Raw genomic sequence first — 17430 nt, 5'->3', positions numbered from 1 at the left:
CTTTCTTTGATCGCCGAGAACGCCTTACCAGCAACATTGACAATTGCACCAGGAGCTTTATCACGAACAATATCAATAGCCTTCATCGATAATTGTTTTTCTACAGGTGCTACTTTTGGAGCTATCCTCGTGAATAATCCCCGAATGACATCACCAAGTCCATTTCCGTAAATAACACTATAGATTGGTAATCGTGAGTTTACCGCTCTAACCTGTGTGGGTTTACGATGATTATTATGCACAATCATCTTATTTTATTTACCATTTATCTAATCGCGGTGACTAATCATCAACGAGCTCATCAATAAGTTCTCGGTAAACGCCGATATCCATGATACCACCTTGAAATAGTCGCCGACAAATATCAGCTGCTTCATTGGTTATTTCTGGTGAATTATTTCCAGCTCGTTTTCCTCCTATGAGAACTTCTAACCGTGACACGTCATTGATGATATTATCAGGACATAAACCACGTCCTGTTTTAGGTTCATCTTGAGGTGGTGGTTGCATTACCGGAGTAGGTACTTCAGTGGTGTCCGGGGATGAGTCACCTTCTCGAAATCCATGTGGTGAACCTGTCGGTGTAAATGTTACATCCGGTGGAGAAATTTTACGTAAAGGTGAAGAAATTTTCTTCGAGGGGGGTGATTTAAGTGACTCTTTAGCCTTTTTAATTTCCGACATCAACCTTTGCTGTGGCGAAGAAGATTGTTGTTGTTCTATTTGTTGCAGAGGTTGAGGAAGCTGATACTGGGAGGACTCTCCTTGTTTTGGTTGTTCCCGTCTCCCTCTAAGTCTATTTACTTCTTCATTAAATCTTTTAAATTCTTGACCTCTAGCTTGTTTTTTATTGTAATATACGCGATATATCCATTTAATGAAATCATCATCAGTTGTTTTTCCATAAAAGGGTTTTAAAAAATTAGATTTATTAGATATATTTTTTGATATCATCTCAGGTAATTTCTCTCTTTCAGTGTTTCTAATTTCCTCAACAACTCCTTCGTTAAATCTTGCAATTAATTTTAAGCTCTCTCCTGCTGATTTGGATTTAGATGCAAGTTTTTCTCTCACATCGGCGACTTCAGTACGAAGTTCTCCAATACCTTCAAGTATTTCCTCACCAACAGGTGGAGGCTGAGCTGCGGCTATGTCAGTTGGAAGGTCTCGTAAAATCTTCTTTGCCTGTTTAGTTCTTCTTGCTATTTTTTCTGATACCGGAAGAAGATCTTCTTTGATGACAGTTGTAACTTGTTCAGTAGCTGCAGTGACGGGTTTAAACAGTTTTTTAGTGTCTTCTTCAAACTCAACTTTTGATTCTTGCTGCGCTTGCAGATTTTTTCTAAATGAGTCTCTGACAGGAAGAAATTTTTTAATTGTTTCTAATCGTTCTCGTGCTGTTCTTGCAGTATGAGATTCTGGATGTATCATTTTATTATAACATAATAATTTAATTAATATCAGCAGAAGAGGAGCAGCAGAGAGGGTACCTACCAACGTTGGTCGTCAAAAAAATAAACAAGAAATAAATAAACACGTAGAGTACTTTATTTTTTCAGATACTATTTCGAACTGAGGTTTTATTAGTACAATCGTCCATTACAGAAATAAAACATCTCAAGGAAAAGTTCATTTGTAAAATCTTGACCTTTCTACGAGATGATTTATTTTGTTTGTTTTATTTGTTTTGTCGGAATTCTATGGTCTGTTCACCCTCTCTGCTGCTCCTTCTACGAGATCTCTTCCCAAGTTTATCCTTGGCTCAAGTTTGTTGTCATGATGTTTGAATGTTTAATATTACTTCTGATCTCCCGATCTAACAGTCTGAAATGTATTTTAAAAGTCAGGTTATTCTATCTCCGTTCTTTGAACAAGTCGCGGACATGAAATAACTCTTTCCTGTTGTTGTCAGTTTTGTTTTGTAAAATCCTTAATTTAGTGGTTCGATACCACTTAGTTCAGTGTAAGATATTTTGTTTCTCAGCTGTTTTTGACTGCCTGATTAGCTTTCAAGTTATTATCTTCCACGGTCTTACGACCTTGAGTGTCATTAATTGTATTTATGAATTGCTTAGTAGTAGTATCATTCAGTAAAATGCATCAACTAAAGCAGTAATGCAGTTGTTGATTTTATAAGCATCATATAATGTTTGTCCCATCACTTACATCATTTATATGGATGTTATTCGTCTTTAAAACGTAAGGTTATTGTTTGACCTATATGTTTTCATCGACTTTTCTTAATCTATTATAAAATATACTTGACTTGGATTTCTTAATGATAGATTTCCCGTTGTGGTTACGTTCTGAATTCCTCTACTTACTTTAGGTTAAAAACATGTTATAGACACGTAAAAATCTACCACTTGTCACTCCATTTTTAAAAGTCATTCTATTCTTTATCATTACTTGTGACGACAATTAACACTGTATAAAAAAGGTCGCCATGAAAGTTGTGCTTAATAGGGAAAATCTCTGGCAAACATCAGTAATAACCATTAGGGTAAAAATCACCCGGCATTACTAAAGCGACTGCTCAGTTTTAAAGGTCACTTGATGTAGCCGTAGCTGGCTTGTACATTTTAAAGGTAGCAAGGTGAGATCGAATACGCCCTGAGTTTTCCTCTAAGTTTATAAATTTGTCGAGTGCCAAAGTCATAAGCATTCCGTGCGTAACTGCATGTCAGATACTTGTTTTCGGCATCTGCTAGGGTTACCTCCCATAGTAACCTTGCAAATAAGGTGAAGGACGTACCAACAGCTGATGAGATAAGGTCTTTCTAATTCTAAGTATTTTGTAAAGTCTTGTGTGTAAGTGAGACAAAGCAGTACAACAGTATTGCCAGTACAAAAGGCATAATAGGATGCATTCATAGGCATCGCAATACAGAAAAAACGTGTTCATTTGTATGCTAAACTGCCTGCAGATGGAGTTTTCACTCTTCTTGATATAACCTCCGTGACCTGGAGTAGGGCCTACTGCACATGAGACTGTGAACGAAAAGCCTTTTTTTTTTCTTCTTTCTTTTTTTTACAGAAGGCAGGGATATTTATCAAAGTCAGTATTATACCCTTTAAAATTGACTTGTAGAAATCGTTACAGTTGGTACTGTTTATAGCAAAAAAATCTGAAACGTGTGAAATTTATTTTAGCAATAGATTTATTTTATTGTTTACATTTCACTTGCTTGTCCACTTTTGATTTGTTGCATATAGTTATATAAATAATGATCCACAGAACATATTTTTCATATCAACCATTCCTTTTTAACACTTATCTAAAGATAATGAAAACAATGTTAAAATAGCTATATATTCTAAATATGCATTATATTTGTAAATAACAAATAGAAAGCACTTCCTGCAGGGCAGAAAGTGGTTCAAGAGAAGAACATTATGAATTACATGAAAATTAAGAACTGTTTTAGTAAGATGCAGTTAAATCTTCCTAAAAGTCAGCATTACAAAGCATTCATCTGGTCACAGTGGCCATTCTAATTTCCCTCTGGCAAATTTCCTATATAAATTATAGTGGTTTATGTAGGGTCATCTGCATTGTGCAGTCAGTGGCCAGGTGTTTCCTTTCCAAAATGGTTTCTCCCTGCCTTAAGTGGTCACTGTAGTGCATCTACAGTAACTGCTCAGTCTGTGCAAACTACACTTTTAATTCACAATGAAGGCATTGTGCAGAGATCTCGGAAACACTGATCTGGGATGCAGAAAATCACTGAGGCGAGAGTCCTCCATACACATGTAATAGGTGTGTGGAAAAATTCAAAGATTTGCCAGTCCTTCTATAGCCACCTGCCTTGTGGGAAAATGTGTTGATCAGTTAGCTGTGCTGATATTTACAATAACATAATTCAGTGACTGAAAGACCCTTTGATGTACATACATGTTGCCATTATAAGAGTACATCAAAAATTACATGATGCACTAGCGCCAGGGCAGCAAGTTCAAAGGCTTTGACTGGCGGCCGGGTGAAAATATACTTATATTTACAGTAATTGAATTCAGAGTCATATAGACCCAGAGATGTACATGCGGTCATTTATAAAATACATCAAATAAACAACTTTAGCTTTTGTTATTGTGTTCAATTCCGAATGTATCAGAATAAGTAGTGCATATGACCTCAGAATCAAGACATGTTGAGACTTAGACAAAATGCCATTTGTAAGTTTGGATAAGTATTTTGGGGTTAAACGGCAAACTTACGAAGATTGTAATGAGATTCAGAAGAGTGCTAAAGCTGCTAGAATTGATAGTTCGGATATCACAGTAGCTAAGTGTAAGAAAGTGTGTGATGCCTAGCTTAGTGTTTGGAATAAGTCCTTACTTTGACAAAATTCAGTATCTGATTGACGAACAAGAGCTATTTAAGAGGTACATTGACTGACCATACTTTTTTCAAAATGCCCCTCGCCTTAGCCCAGTTAGTTCTAGTGTTGTAGCAAAATGTATTCATCAAGACATCACTAGCTAGGCCTAGTTTTGATATCAGTTACGTTGACAAACAAACTCTTGCCCATTCACAAGCATATGTTTTGATAGCTGTTGACCATTAACCCTATTCCGAGTAAGGTAGCAACTATCAATTTCCAGCATGATACCCTTTGATTATAAAACATACAAACATGTGTTTTAAGATCAGAATCGGTGATCTGGATATAAATTAACTGCCTCTTGTACACTATTTTGTCATAAAATTAGTTTGAAACTGTAAGTGAACCAGTAGGCCTAACGGGAAATAATGACGGACTTCACAAAGTCTGGGATGTACCAGTTTATTAGATTGTCTGTTTTCGTAAATCATCGGGCAAATATTGTCAGAAAAATATGCAAATCATTGAAAGCAAAGCCATGGTATTATTTTATTAAAGATATAACTTTAAAATGCGAATTATGTAGGTCAGAAACGTATGGGACAATGTTATGTTGTGGAATTCGCGAGATGCGCTTTAAGGTCTAAGCTGTTCTCCGACTTGACGTATTTGCGAAAATATGGGGGAAAAACAGCAAAATCAGATACAGTTTAACCATTGCCTAAAATTACTACAAGGACATAGACAAGATAAGTAAACCATAAATTTGCAATCCTGTCAATAGACTGTTGTAATGAACTATATTAAAGTGTGTGATCACATTACAAAAACCTCTCCATCTAAAAATAGATGCACTCATGTCTGTGTTGATTCTGTAGGAAAGAAGGGACTGCAACTTTTGATGGTGGGACTCCTATTTTTAGCAAAGTGGGAGTCCTGGACTCCTAGTTTTAAAATCCCAGCGAGACCTCTGATTGGTTATTTGTAGATAAAGGAGTATGATGTGAATCAATGTGCAAACATTTTTCATCTCACTTTTACTTACCATACCTCAACATTGTCAGTGGTACGCAAAGGTGTCAGTACTGCAAATTTCAAAAGCAAGGCAGTTTTTATCACTTTATAAGGAAGCAATTTGTTTGCATGATGGGAAAAGTACTGGTGCTGTTGCAGCAGAAATAGAAGTCACCTTTTGTGCCAGGGTGACAGTTATAAATCAGTATCTTCATATGTTTACCAGTGAATTAAAGCAGTCTCTGATGAGAAAGGTTACTCTTTGGGAAAATGTTGGAGTGTCATCTCTTTTTATTAGGGTTAAATTACTTATCTGTAAATGTTATTCAATACTGGATATAAAAGAATATTGAATAATAATAATATTAATAAAATTAATAATAATAGATTTTGCATAGTATTTGTTCTTAGACCAATTTTAGAAGGTGAACCTGTGGATAGAGGTAACCTGTGTACAAAGAAAGACCATTATTGACAGGTTGGGCTTTAACTGATTATATACTTTTTAAGAATCATCCCAGCAGATCTGTTAGTTATTATAAATGTCAGTAGTTGTGAAGTGTAGCATAACATGTTAAGAGCCAGTGACTGCTAATACAATTATTTCAGCTGACCTTTGTATCCAGGTGGCAAGTAAAATTCATTTTCTGTTGATCCAGTGCATGAAATCCATTCAAATGCCGATTTTTCATTGTTAATCCCTGTAGGAACAGAACACCAGTGCATTCAGAATTTGTTGCACACTTATACAAATCATTTTGTGGGATACTTTTCAAGGTGTACATAATAGTAAATATGCACATCCATTCACAAGATTTTAGCACTGTGGTGATGAAGTCTGGTCCTCGACCATTATGGACTTTTACAATGGCAGTTGAGCACTTAACTGGGTCAAGTAACGCTGATTTCAGGGCCTAACTATTAGCAAGGAAGAGGGTTGTGCATGTTTTCTCCAATATGTGGTTTTCTTGTTCTGACTCAACAGATGACCTTTAATTTTATTTATACTGGATCTCACCTCTTGGTTGGCCTGATCTAAAAATATCCACACTCTTTAAGACTGATTTTGTATTTTATTTTAATCTGTTTCTACAAAGTATTGATCATGTAGTTTGCATGTTATCAAACCTAGTTCAAATGATTGTAAAAAGTGATTAGGTTAAGTTGCATAGGCCAGATTTTACTCTATATGTAGCTTAAGGCTCCTGCAAATTGTTGTTGCCTTATCATTGTGTCGATATAAAAACTACTTATCCACATGAGTTTTGGCATATCACTTCAGTAAGCACTACACTTTAAGCCATCATACTTTAAATCTATCCATGATGTTTGAAACACTTGCATTTTATTATATGTGATTTTTAGTGGAATAGTGTCAAGATTTTGGGTGATTATGAAATGTGTGCTTTTCCAAATGGCAACTTTACATGATTTCTTTAATGCCAAATGCTAGACTACAGATGAGCCTGACACCAACCGTATGTAAACCCAATTGACAACCTCGTGATTCCTGCAAGGACTTGCAATCAGTAATCGATATGACACTCCTGCAGACTTCACTTTGACCAATGATCTATACAACAGCATGGCAGTATTATGTTTTGCATTACAGAAATTAAATTTGTGGTACTATAAAGAGAGCTAAGTTTCTAAATCAAAATAAAAACTCTTGAGTTTGCTTGTCATTATTTATACCTCTTTTTAAATCATATTTCTCTATGTATCCAAAACCCAGCTAGGAGACTGGTTTATTTCGGAACCTGGATGCTACAGCTGTATGTTGTGACAATACTAGGCACATGACCTTACAAGTAAGCTATGCTGGCTGTACCAGCATCACCAGTGACACCGGTGGCAAAGGGATATATAAACTGCACACTGATATAACAAATCGATCAGTTGAACAAACAAATCAACCTGTATGATTCCCTCTGATGATTTGCAATAGTAACAAAACCAGTCAGGAATGGGGCTGACTCCAGCAGACAGAAGGATTCGCTTCCACATTCAACTGTCATCATCTTTCCTGTAGATGAGCCTTACATTCTTGTGAGATCGGCTGATAGAAAGAAGTTAATTTCCTAATTCTGGTATTTAAATCAATTTAGGACAAGTAAATAAAAGATATCTTATTTCCTTTTTTGATGCTGTCTTTTTGCCTGTTGTGTTTCTAGTAGCTGGTCATCCTGTCCACAAATTTATCTATACATTATGTTTATCTGTGCTTGCATGATTACAGTTCATTTTATCAATACAATCAATAATTCCTTAAGCTGAACTTATCCAGCAGAAGCAACTGTCACATGCTTTACCACAAGTGCTCATTTCTTCAACTGACTACTGCGGAAGCTTAATACTAAACCATGGCCTTTAGATGTGTCAAGCCAAAGATGAAAGATATTGCTGCCATATGTTAATGTGTTGATAAAAGATGAACACTCAAAAGCCTTGTTTCTTTAGTTGTTCATCCAGAAGGGCTGGTAGATGGACTGTAATTACTAAGATAGTGAGTTTGCCAAGACATGAGGATTACAGGGCTGTACAAATTCTTTTCACAGCCACTTGTCCAGGACGTTGACTTGTCTTGATTTTTAAGTTCAGATTTTCTTCATTTTTCTTTGTATAATTATCCATATTGCTATCCAATGGCATCATGGGTAATTGTGTGTATATGACTGAATTGTATTCTTCATTAGTAGCTGCTTTATTATAAATGGCATTGTACCCCTCCAGTGGCTTAGTGGTGAGAGCGTCCGCCTCGCATGTGGTAGGTCGTGGGTTTGATCCCAGGTTGAGTCATACCAAAGACTTACAAAAATGGTACTTACAGCTGCCTCGCTTGGTGCTCAGCATTAAGAGGTTAGTGTTTGGACTGGTTGGCCTGGTATCAGGATAATGTGACTGGGTGTGACATCATGCTACATGTCTGCGGCATGATGCCCCAGAGCTAGATAGACATTACTGTAAACTGCCACACTGCAGACATCGTAGTGATATGACTGAAAAAGTGTTAAAGCTACGTTAAAAATCTAAATCACACACACACATACATGGCAGTGTAATATTGCAGTGTCTTTAATATGTGCTTTGCTGTTATATATACATGTAGTTGCTATTTTATTAGAATGACCAACCTGTTGGTTCTTTAAATTTGCAAATGATCACTTTTCTTAATTTTTTTAATAATTTTCATTCCTTCATACTGTATAGGCAATTGGTTGAATAAAATAGGCTATATTTATGTTTCTTATCTTGTAAATACTGATACAAAAATTGGAGGAATAATAATAACTACCTTCATGATTGCATTGTTCAGTCATTACATGTACGTTTTCTTTATAGTGAGTACCACTGATGGTATAAGATGCTTGGACGAAAGCCTCGCCTTCTGTATAACATCTGTCAGAGTTTGTACCATAATTCACACCAAAACAAGGCAACAGCAGCAGCAACAGCAGATGTGAAACCATTTTTTTACCAAGATATTTTGGAGCAAAAAAAGAAGCCAGATGTTCCATGGAAAAAATTGACAGGTAAATCAGTAAATTGACATAATTAATTGTAAGTGCAACTCTTTTGTCTTTTTTGATGAAACATTTACCTTCTTTACCCTTTGGACATTTTAAATTTTCAGATACTATGTTTTATCAAACACTATTATTTTTATTTTCCTTAAATTTTCAGATATTCCTTGAAAATAATTTTATTCTTGGTATTTTAATTATTGACATTAAATATGATAAATAATAGCATGCATGAAGAAACAAAATGGTGATTTGATTTGTTAATTTCCTGGTATTTAAGATGACAACATATGCTGCATATAAAAGACTTAGGACGTGCCATATTATGATTATTAGACATAGTTTTGCTCTAATATATATAGTCAAACCTGTTCTAATGGTCACTTGGTGGTCACCTGTGTACAGTGTCCATTCTGATTTCCCCTGACAAATTTTTATATGTAAATGTCCTGTATAGTACATGCATCATTGATTATGGATTGCCCACTTACTTGGGTGGACAATGGACATGGGGGCAAGGGATTAAGTGCCCATTATGAGTTGTTGATGCCTGCACAGTCTGGTAGATTTCCTCTAAGTCTAGTTGAAATCTACTTAATCTGGTGGAAGTCCATCATGGATTTTATTGCAGCCATTGTGTGTTTTATTGAACCTTTCACTGATTCTATTGTATTCACTCCACAAATCATCACAGTAACAAAAAACGGATGGGAGAAATCCTGACACTAAACCCGACCATGGTAGGTGTCAGTTTCATACATTTACCTGTACAAACTATACAGTGGTAACATATCTTGGGGTATTCATCCATTGGTCTAGCCAGGGATGCATAAAGATGAACATGCATTTAACACAGAAGAAAGTATGAAGTTGTAAATATTTTGGACATCTTCCCACTCATGTACATGATAGAACATGCATCACAAAAATTTGCATGGCTACAGCAGCCCCCCTGTTGATTGCATTTGTATGTACCCATTAGAATATTTGAGAGCAGAAATTTGCATACTGTTCTGCATCATGTTACTGGTTATTAATTGATCATAGTTGCCCTTTTATATATTCTGTCATCACCTTTTTCACAAATTTACATGCATCACCTGGGACTGGAAGAGGACTTTGAAGTCAGTTGCTATGCCTGTTACTGAGTTTACCTACCTTGAGTCAACAGCACATTTCTCAAGTACTGCTAATGCTAGAAGAATGAAATTGATGATGACATGCAAGAATAACTCATTCTAAGAGCATCCATCTTAGAGAGTAATAGTCTCAATTTAAAAATGTGTGTTTCTGTTTGGTCGACCAGCCTTATTTCTTATTGCAGGCCCTTTCACTTTTTCCACCATGGTTGAAAAAAGAAATACAAAAAATATTAAATTTACTTGTATATGATGTCTCAAAAAAATGACCTAACTGCTCTAATTTTAAAACCAGTGTAAGAGGAAAGATACATTTTGTTTCTTATAAAAGAAGGTCACTATGATCCATTTTTCATACTTCATTGACTTGGGTTCATTGTTTGTCTTTTTTTACTCAAGTACTTGAATCATCTAAGTAGATGACTATACATTTCTGTTACAACATATACAGGTCTTTGTGGCCTTTATTACACATTCTACTGGCTTAGGTTTTAGTGTCAGTGTTGAGCTTAATTCCACATTTTTCTTGCATTCTGTTTATATGCTTTCATGTCTTTAATCATGAAACTTGGTGATAGGTTGCATCTTGGTGAGTACAAAGTAAGTGACTGTGATCAGTATTTGATACTACAGTTTTTATAATTGTTGTTCTTTTAACTGTTCATGCTAGAATCAATACTAGATGATTGTATATATTAGTATCACACATGTAATTTTGACCTACATGGTGATTACACATTTCAGATTTTACCAACTTAGGTTCATTTTTTTGTGTTTAGATGAAACTTGGTGAGAGGATGCAACTTGATGACCACTATTCCTTCATTGCAAAAACAGATCATTATGGCCCATATTTTACAATTCACCAGTGCTAAAAAAAATCTGATAACATAATGCCCGGTGCCTCTCTAATTTCAGATCAGGCCCCTCCTGTATTCTAAGTGAGGTGCCCGACTTGTTCAAAAAATTAAATTTACCTAAGAAGACTTTGATCACACTAATGCAATTTCGTAATTTATTTTCAAGACGTTCACCTTCCATAACATGGCATGACATGCTAAAAACATGATATTTATTTCCAAAATCCCTAACACGGACATGTTTAGAAAAATAAGATTTTTTTCGTAATCTTAGAAAATAGAACCCTCCCCCCCCTTCAATCCGTTTAAATAAAGGTATTAATTAAAAGGCAGAGCAGTCATGTATAAACTACCAATTCATGTATTACATAACTGGCTCACAGTAGCTAGTGTGATGTGTTTGAAGACTGCAGTGGGTGAGTCTGTTTTGCTAATTTGCATAGGTATAAATTTCCTAAAGTGGAACAACTGAATATAGGTAAATCAAACAGATGCTAGGTGCGTGTTGGTGAACACAAGTTGTTACGTATGATTGCCTTGAATGAGAATGTTTAAGCCATCTGTATTAAAGATTATTGACAAGGTAGTGAACATTGGCAATGCTTCTTTCAAGTCAGATTTTATGCCATATATATATATATATATATATATATATATATATATATATATATATATATATATATATATACACACACACAAAGGAATGCATGATTATTTCAGTTATGAATAGTGTTCAAATGTTATTCATATTTGAAGGTGACTTAGGATGCAAATCAAGCAAAACTAAATTTCAGAACACTTGTTTGAAAGAATTTTACTTTGTGAAGCTCTCCAGCAAGAAAAAAGGGTGGGCGCATTTAATTCTTTGCATATATGGCAAACAACATATTGATGCACACCATTCCTGTGTGTACCATGTCTGTTGATATGAGCACCACCTATATGTAACATATTTGACAAATTGAATTGAATATTCTGATTGGTTCTCTTTATTATTATTTAATGTCTTAACCTTTTTAAAATGCTATTAATTGGTCATATGCTTTTCATAATGATTTTAGTCATGAAATTAGACTGATTAAAAGACAATAATAAGCTCATGCTTGTGTTTGCACAGTTGATTTGTGTTGATAAAGAGTTACCACCCACATTGGACAGAGGCATTTAATTGTAATCTGGGCTTGTGGAATTTGAGTCAGGGCTTGTCCTTTTTTTTTATAGTCACCAGCCCAAGACTTGTCTGTTCTTTTATATTTGAGCACTGTTCACTGAATTGCATTAAATTTTGTGTTTGATCTTCATTTCTCAGACACTGCTAATGCTAGAAGCATGACATTTTTGATGACATGCATCTCAGTTTGTACTACACCCTAACAACAAAATACTGTCTTATTGTCTTGGCTGAAATTTCACATCTAGCTTGTGACCAAGTGTTTTTGCATGTTGTTAAAAGAGGGCTCTGCAACCTTTCATGCTTCACTGACTTTGTTGAAATAAGGTGCTTAAAATCGTATATTGGCTGATTTATTTATGTTAGTATCATGAAACTTGATAATTGGATGCATTTCTACATCCTAATAACCACCATTTTATGCTTTGCTAATGTACAGGTAATTAAGTATTTGTGTTTAGCCCTGACCTCATAGATTTGTCCATACTGCATGGTTTGTATACCCTGTTATATCCAGTGCAGTTGGAAGTTGGAATAAATATGTTCATTCAGTGGTAAAATGTTCCATGTTAATAACTATACATTGCATATTGTGATAGGTTACTATCAGCATATTGTATTACCTACATGTTGTACACTACATGTGAATAAGTAAAGATGAGTGGTCTGTCTCAGAATTCTTCTGAGGTTTTAGTAGTAGAGGCAAATCAAGCTAATTAAATCAGGTTTCATTTTGAGACTTTTTGTTGTACTTGAACAGTGTATATTAGACCCTGCACATCCCAAAATGGTGTCACATATATAAAAAAATTATATAGAATTCCCAGTTATAGCGATCTCTCAAAGATTATTTTCCTCGTTGATTTATTTGATACCCCAAAATGATCGACCATAAGCCCTGATTCCCAATCAATATTAAATAAAAATCCTTGAAGTAGGTAATTGTGGTTAGGATTTTGTACATATAATATGGGGACAATAGCACAAGCAGTAAACTGCTCCAGTGGCCTAGTGGTTTGAGTGTCCACCTTGGATATGGGATGTCGCGGGTTCAAACCTCGGCAGAGTCATACCAACGACTTATAAAAATGGTACTGACATCTGCCTCAGTAGACATCAGCAGTAAGAGGTTAATGTTAGGACTGGTCAGTTTGGTGTGATTAAGTGGGACATCATGTAGCATGTCTGTGGCATGATGCCCCAATGCATGACATCACCATAAACTGCTACACTGCAGACACACACACACATACACAGAGTATTACAGGCTGTCTGCCCAAGAATATCGACACATCATGCTTACTGTATAGTTTCACTTATAAGTCAAGTCCATCACATAACATGCCAGCAGATATGGATCTTGTTAGGAGTAATCAGCAGAGCAAGCATTATTGATCCTGATCTGCCAATGCATGATGTGATGACAGATCAGGGTCTTTATTGCTTGCATTTGGACTTGACTTATAAGCAGTTTTGATTGGTAGGTTAGGGAGATCTGGGTTTATACTCCCATTTCATTAGAGAATGTTTTTTCCTTTACTGTGATCTTTCTTAACCATATTTCAGGTGATTATGTTTCCACCTTTGAGGTGAATGGCCATCGGGTTCTGCAGGTGCGGCCAGAAGCCCTGACCATGATCTCAGAACAGGCCATGATTGATATAGCTCATCTGCTCCGACCCGGACATTTGCAGGTGTGTTCTGTTGGCTTTGGAGGCAGAAATGTCAGTACAGGAAAAATTATCAGAGTAGAAGATAATGTTTCTTGGAGGCATATTTTGAAATTTGCTTGTCGGAAGAATATCATTTATCTACCTATCCATTGATTCATCATGGCAACCTGTATATAGTATCATAATTATTTGTATTATAGGGTGCTTACCAATGCATACCAATAAATTAAGAAACTTATGTGACCTATTAAAATTCCAGGAAAAGAACCTTTAGTCACAAAATCACACAAAATTTAATACAGTATATATTTTCAGAACCTTAAGTAAAGGAGTGTTTCAGTCCTACATTACCAATATATATGATACATAGAAGGTTGACTTTTAGGACAGTGGTACATTATAATGAAACATAGAAGGTTGACTTTTAGTACAGTGGTACATTATAATGAAACATAGAAGGTTGACTTTTCGGACAGTGGTACATTATAATGAAACATAGAAGGTTGACTTTTAGGACAGTGGTACATTATAATGAAACATAGAAGGTTGACTTTTAGGACAGTGGTACATTATAATGAAACATAGAAGGTTGACTTTTAGGACAGTGGTACATTATAATGAAACATAGAAGGTTGACTTTAGGACAGTGGTACATTATAATGAAACATAGAAGGTTGACTTTTAGGACAGTGGTACGTTATAATGAAACATAGAAGGTTGACTTTAGGACAGTGGTACATTATAATGAAACATAGAAGGTTGACTTTAGGACAGTGGTACATTATAATGAAACATAGAAGGTTGACTTTTAGGACAGTGGTACGTTATAATGAAACATAGAAGGTTGACTTTAGGACAGTGGTACATTATAATGAAACATAGAAGGTTGACTTTTAGGACAGTGGTACATTATAATGAAACATAGAAGGTTGACTTTTAGGACAGTGGTACATTATAATGAAACATAGAAGGTTGACTTTAGGACAGTGGTACATTATAATGAATTGCAAATGATGGTGTATTGCTAGCATGGCTTAAAGGATGATTTTATTATTAAATCAGGCACTAGGATTGAAAAAAACATTGGATTTTGACTTAAGGTTTAAACCAAATTCATCAGGGTATTACTGAAATTGTAAACCTTACATCAATATGCTGTCATTATTAATTTTCCGTAACTTGCACATATATGACAGAATAATGTCAAACATAAACAGTGATTGATTCCTGTTGTTTATGCAGCAACTGGCCAACATCCTGAAGGACCCTGAAGCCTCAAATAATGATAAATTTGTGGCACTGGAGCTACTGAAAAATGCAAACATTGCAGCTGGTATGGTGCTCCCAGGCTGCCAGGATACAGGCACAGCTCTTTGCATTGGTGAGTTCTTGTCTTCTGTGTAATGAAGTAAAACCTTTAGAAATTACTTGCATCAAAATGATGTTAACAGTGATGTAATGATACCTTTTTTTAAATTCTGGTAAGTACAGTCTTTATTGTCCCCATCTTTATTGTTCCTTATTTAGCAAAAATTTCTTATTCCTCCTGGATTTATTTTCTTTTATTCTTGTCAGCTTTTTAATATCTCAGTCTTAAGTTGCATGTTACAGCATTGTTCATCCATGCACTTGTCCATTTACATTTTCTTGTCTTGCCCATAACTTCCTAATGGTTATAGATTTTTATGAAACTTCGTCCAGGTACACCACTCCCTCAACAAGTCACACACCGCAAGGTCCAAGAACATTGAATGTAGTGTAAGCAAGGGTGCAAGTTGCCAAGGGAACTCAACAAAATTAGAAAGGAATGCCATATTTCAAGACAGTGAGAAGACGCTAGTGGGTGGGTGGGGTAACGGGGCTGTTTAACATCTGAATACTTGTTTTAAAATGGCATTAGGAATAATTGTCAGTAAAGAGCTTTTTCTAATGAAGTTGTTGATTCATTTATATAAATTATTTTTTTAATGATACCCATCCTCATTAACAACATTACTAAAGTATATATTCAATGACCATCACATATATGTGAGAACTTTGTGTATTACATCATTTACTTGTTGATTCACAACAAAAAAAGATTCCTTTTTTTAATAAAAGCAATTGACATTTTCTTTTGTGTGAAACAATCATCAATATTAAAAATAATTTTCTTTTTTCCATTAGTAAAATATTGATGTCATGTTTTCATTGCAAATAATACTGAAACTTCTCATCCTTGAAGAATTCTCTGAGTGCCAATTCAAGAATTTTAAGTTCACTACAAACTCTGGAACTCACTTGTCCATAGTGATTCAGATGAAAATAGTTTTTTATTCAGAAACTGTTAATTTCACTTAGTGGCTATACTATCTTTGATACATTTGTGAACAAGTTTTCTTATTTGTGGTATTTTAATAATATTACTTACATAATTATGTTTTATAATAGTATTCGATTAATCAATTGAAATGAGCTGATCTGACACATGACTATGACCTACGTTTACAAATGTAGGATTTGCATGCCATTCAACTTTATTGTTAATATTATTATTATTATTCCACCCCCATTATTTGATTTAATACAGAAGACATAATTAACATTATAATAAAAAGCTGATCCGCTTTTAACTTGAAATTCACTTGACAAAACTAATTTCACTGGTATTTATTTATTAAATTGGTGCCACCAGTAGGCGTTTGTGACATTTTCATTATTATCAAATATTGTTATTTACAGTATACTGAGACTGTTGTTTAGAAATATATGTCTCTGTATTAAAAGTTGAAATGTTGTTGATTAATGTGTAGTAATCACCATTTTCAGTGATAAAAAGAGCAATATAATGATTTCATTTATCAATTTCTTTTGCAATTTTCTTTGCATCAAACAAATTAGGGGCTAAAATTTTGGTATTTTCTAGTTTAAAAAATGTTATTCATGCCCACCCCATGTTATAAGCAGGTTCATAAATTACAGTGGTGTGAATTGAGAGAGATTGGTGTATATGTCATTGTCTAGGTCACTGCAAGTAAAAGTGTAAATCTCTGACTTTTGTGTGGAGCATTACTTTTGAACCACTAAATATATTTTTTTGATGCTTCATCCATTTGTAGTTTGTTTTATAACATAGCCATGTCTTAAGGTGAAGATCATGACAGTGGAAAATGTAATTCTGAAACTTGTACAATTTGTATCCAGGGAGCAGTGTTAGAGCATCAGGATCACAATCAAATGGCTGAGAATTTGATACCCACCCAGGACAGTCATGGTCAGCAGCTGCATTCTTGCCATAAAGTGCTAAAAGTGCCATTAAAATCCAACCAATTAACCAACATAACATTTGAATCACTTAAGATTTTTTAATCAAAATTGATTTGAGTATATATCAAGTATCAGTGGTGTGATGCAAATCATAAGCACCCTATCCCTGCAGCCTCAAGGTCAAGTTCATATGAAGGTAAAAGGAGATGAGACTTGGATAATTGTATGGAGTATAAAGTTTGAACCACTGAAGACACTTTTAATATGACTTGAGCCAGTTGTATGTCATGACAGGACAGATAACATAGCCATGTCTTCTGCTGCAGTGTTAAGCTTACAGCAAGGGAGAATGTTTTTTGGCATATATAGTTGTCTTGAGTGTAACTTTTGTACCTTTGAGGATGTTTTATTCAGACTTTAAACAGTTATGTATCATGCTTGGACTTGGTGTCACATACCATGGTCATGTCACCTGCCT

The 17430-nt window shown here is 35.0% G+C and overlaps 1 protein-coding gene across 3 annotated transcripts in view; it reads left to right on the top strand.

Annotated features, from left to right (window-relative positions):
* Positions 1-2707: 2707 nt before the first annotated feature.
* LOC149781469 (uncharacterized) overlaps positions 2708-17430 on the top strand; it is a 40112-nt gene continuing 25389 nt past the window's right edge. The window contains exons 1-4 of one of the 3 annotated variants that reach the window (XM_089935555.1): positions 2708-2774; positions 8682-8872; positions 13600-13727; positions 14949-15087. In XM_089935555.1, the coding sequence (XP_089791681.1) occupies positions 8704-8872; positions 13600-13727; positions 14949-15087 (436 nt within the window). In that variant the 5' untranslated portion in view covers positions 2708-2774; positions 8682-8703. Of the gene's footprint in view, positions 2812-2860; positions 3059-8681; positions 8873-13599; positions 13728-14948; positions 15088-17430 lie in introns of those variants that run through there. The other 2 variants (XM_089935556.1, XM_089935558.1) reach the window with 2 other exon arrangements.

The sequence above is a fragment of the Sinohyriopsis cumingii genome, chromosome 15, assembly GCF_028554795.1.
Source record: "Sinohyriopsis cumingii isolate HCF-2022 chromosome 15, ASM2855479v2, whole genome shotgun sequence".
NCBI classification, from domain to species: domain Eukaryota; kingdom Metazoa; phylum Mollusca; class Bivalvia; order Unionida; family Unionidae; genus Sinohyriopsis; species Sinohyriopsis cumingii.
Note: the sequence above shows the minus strand (reverse complement) of the source record. Positions and strands in the feature narration are given on the sequence as shown.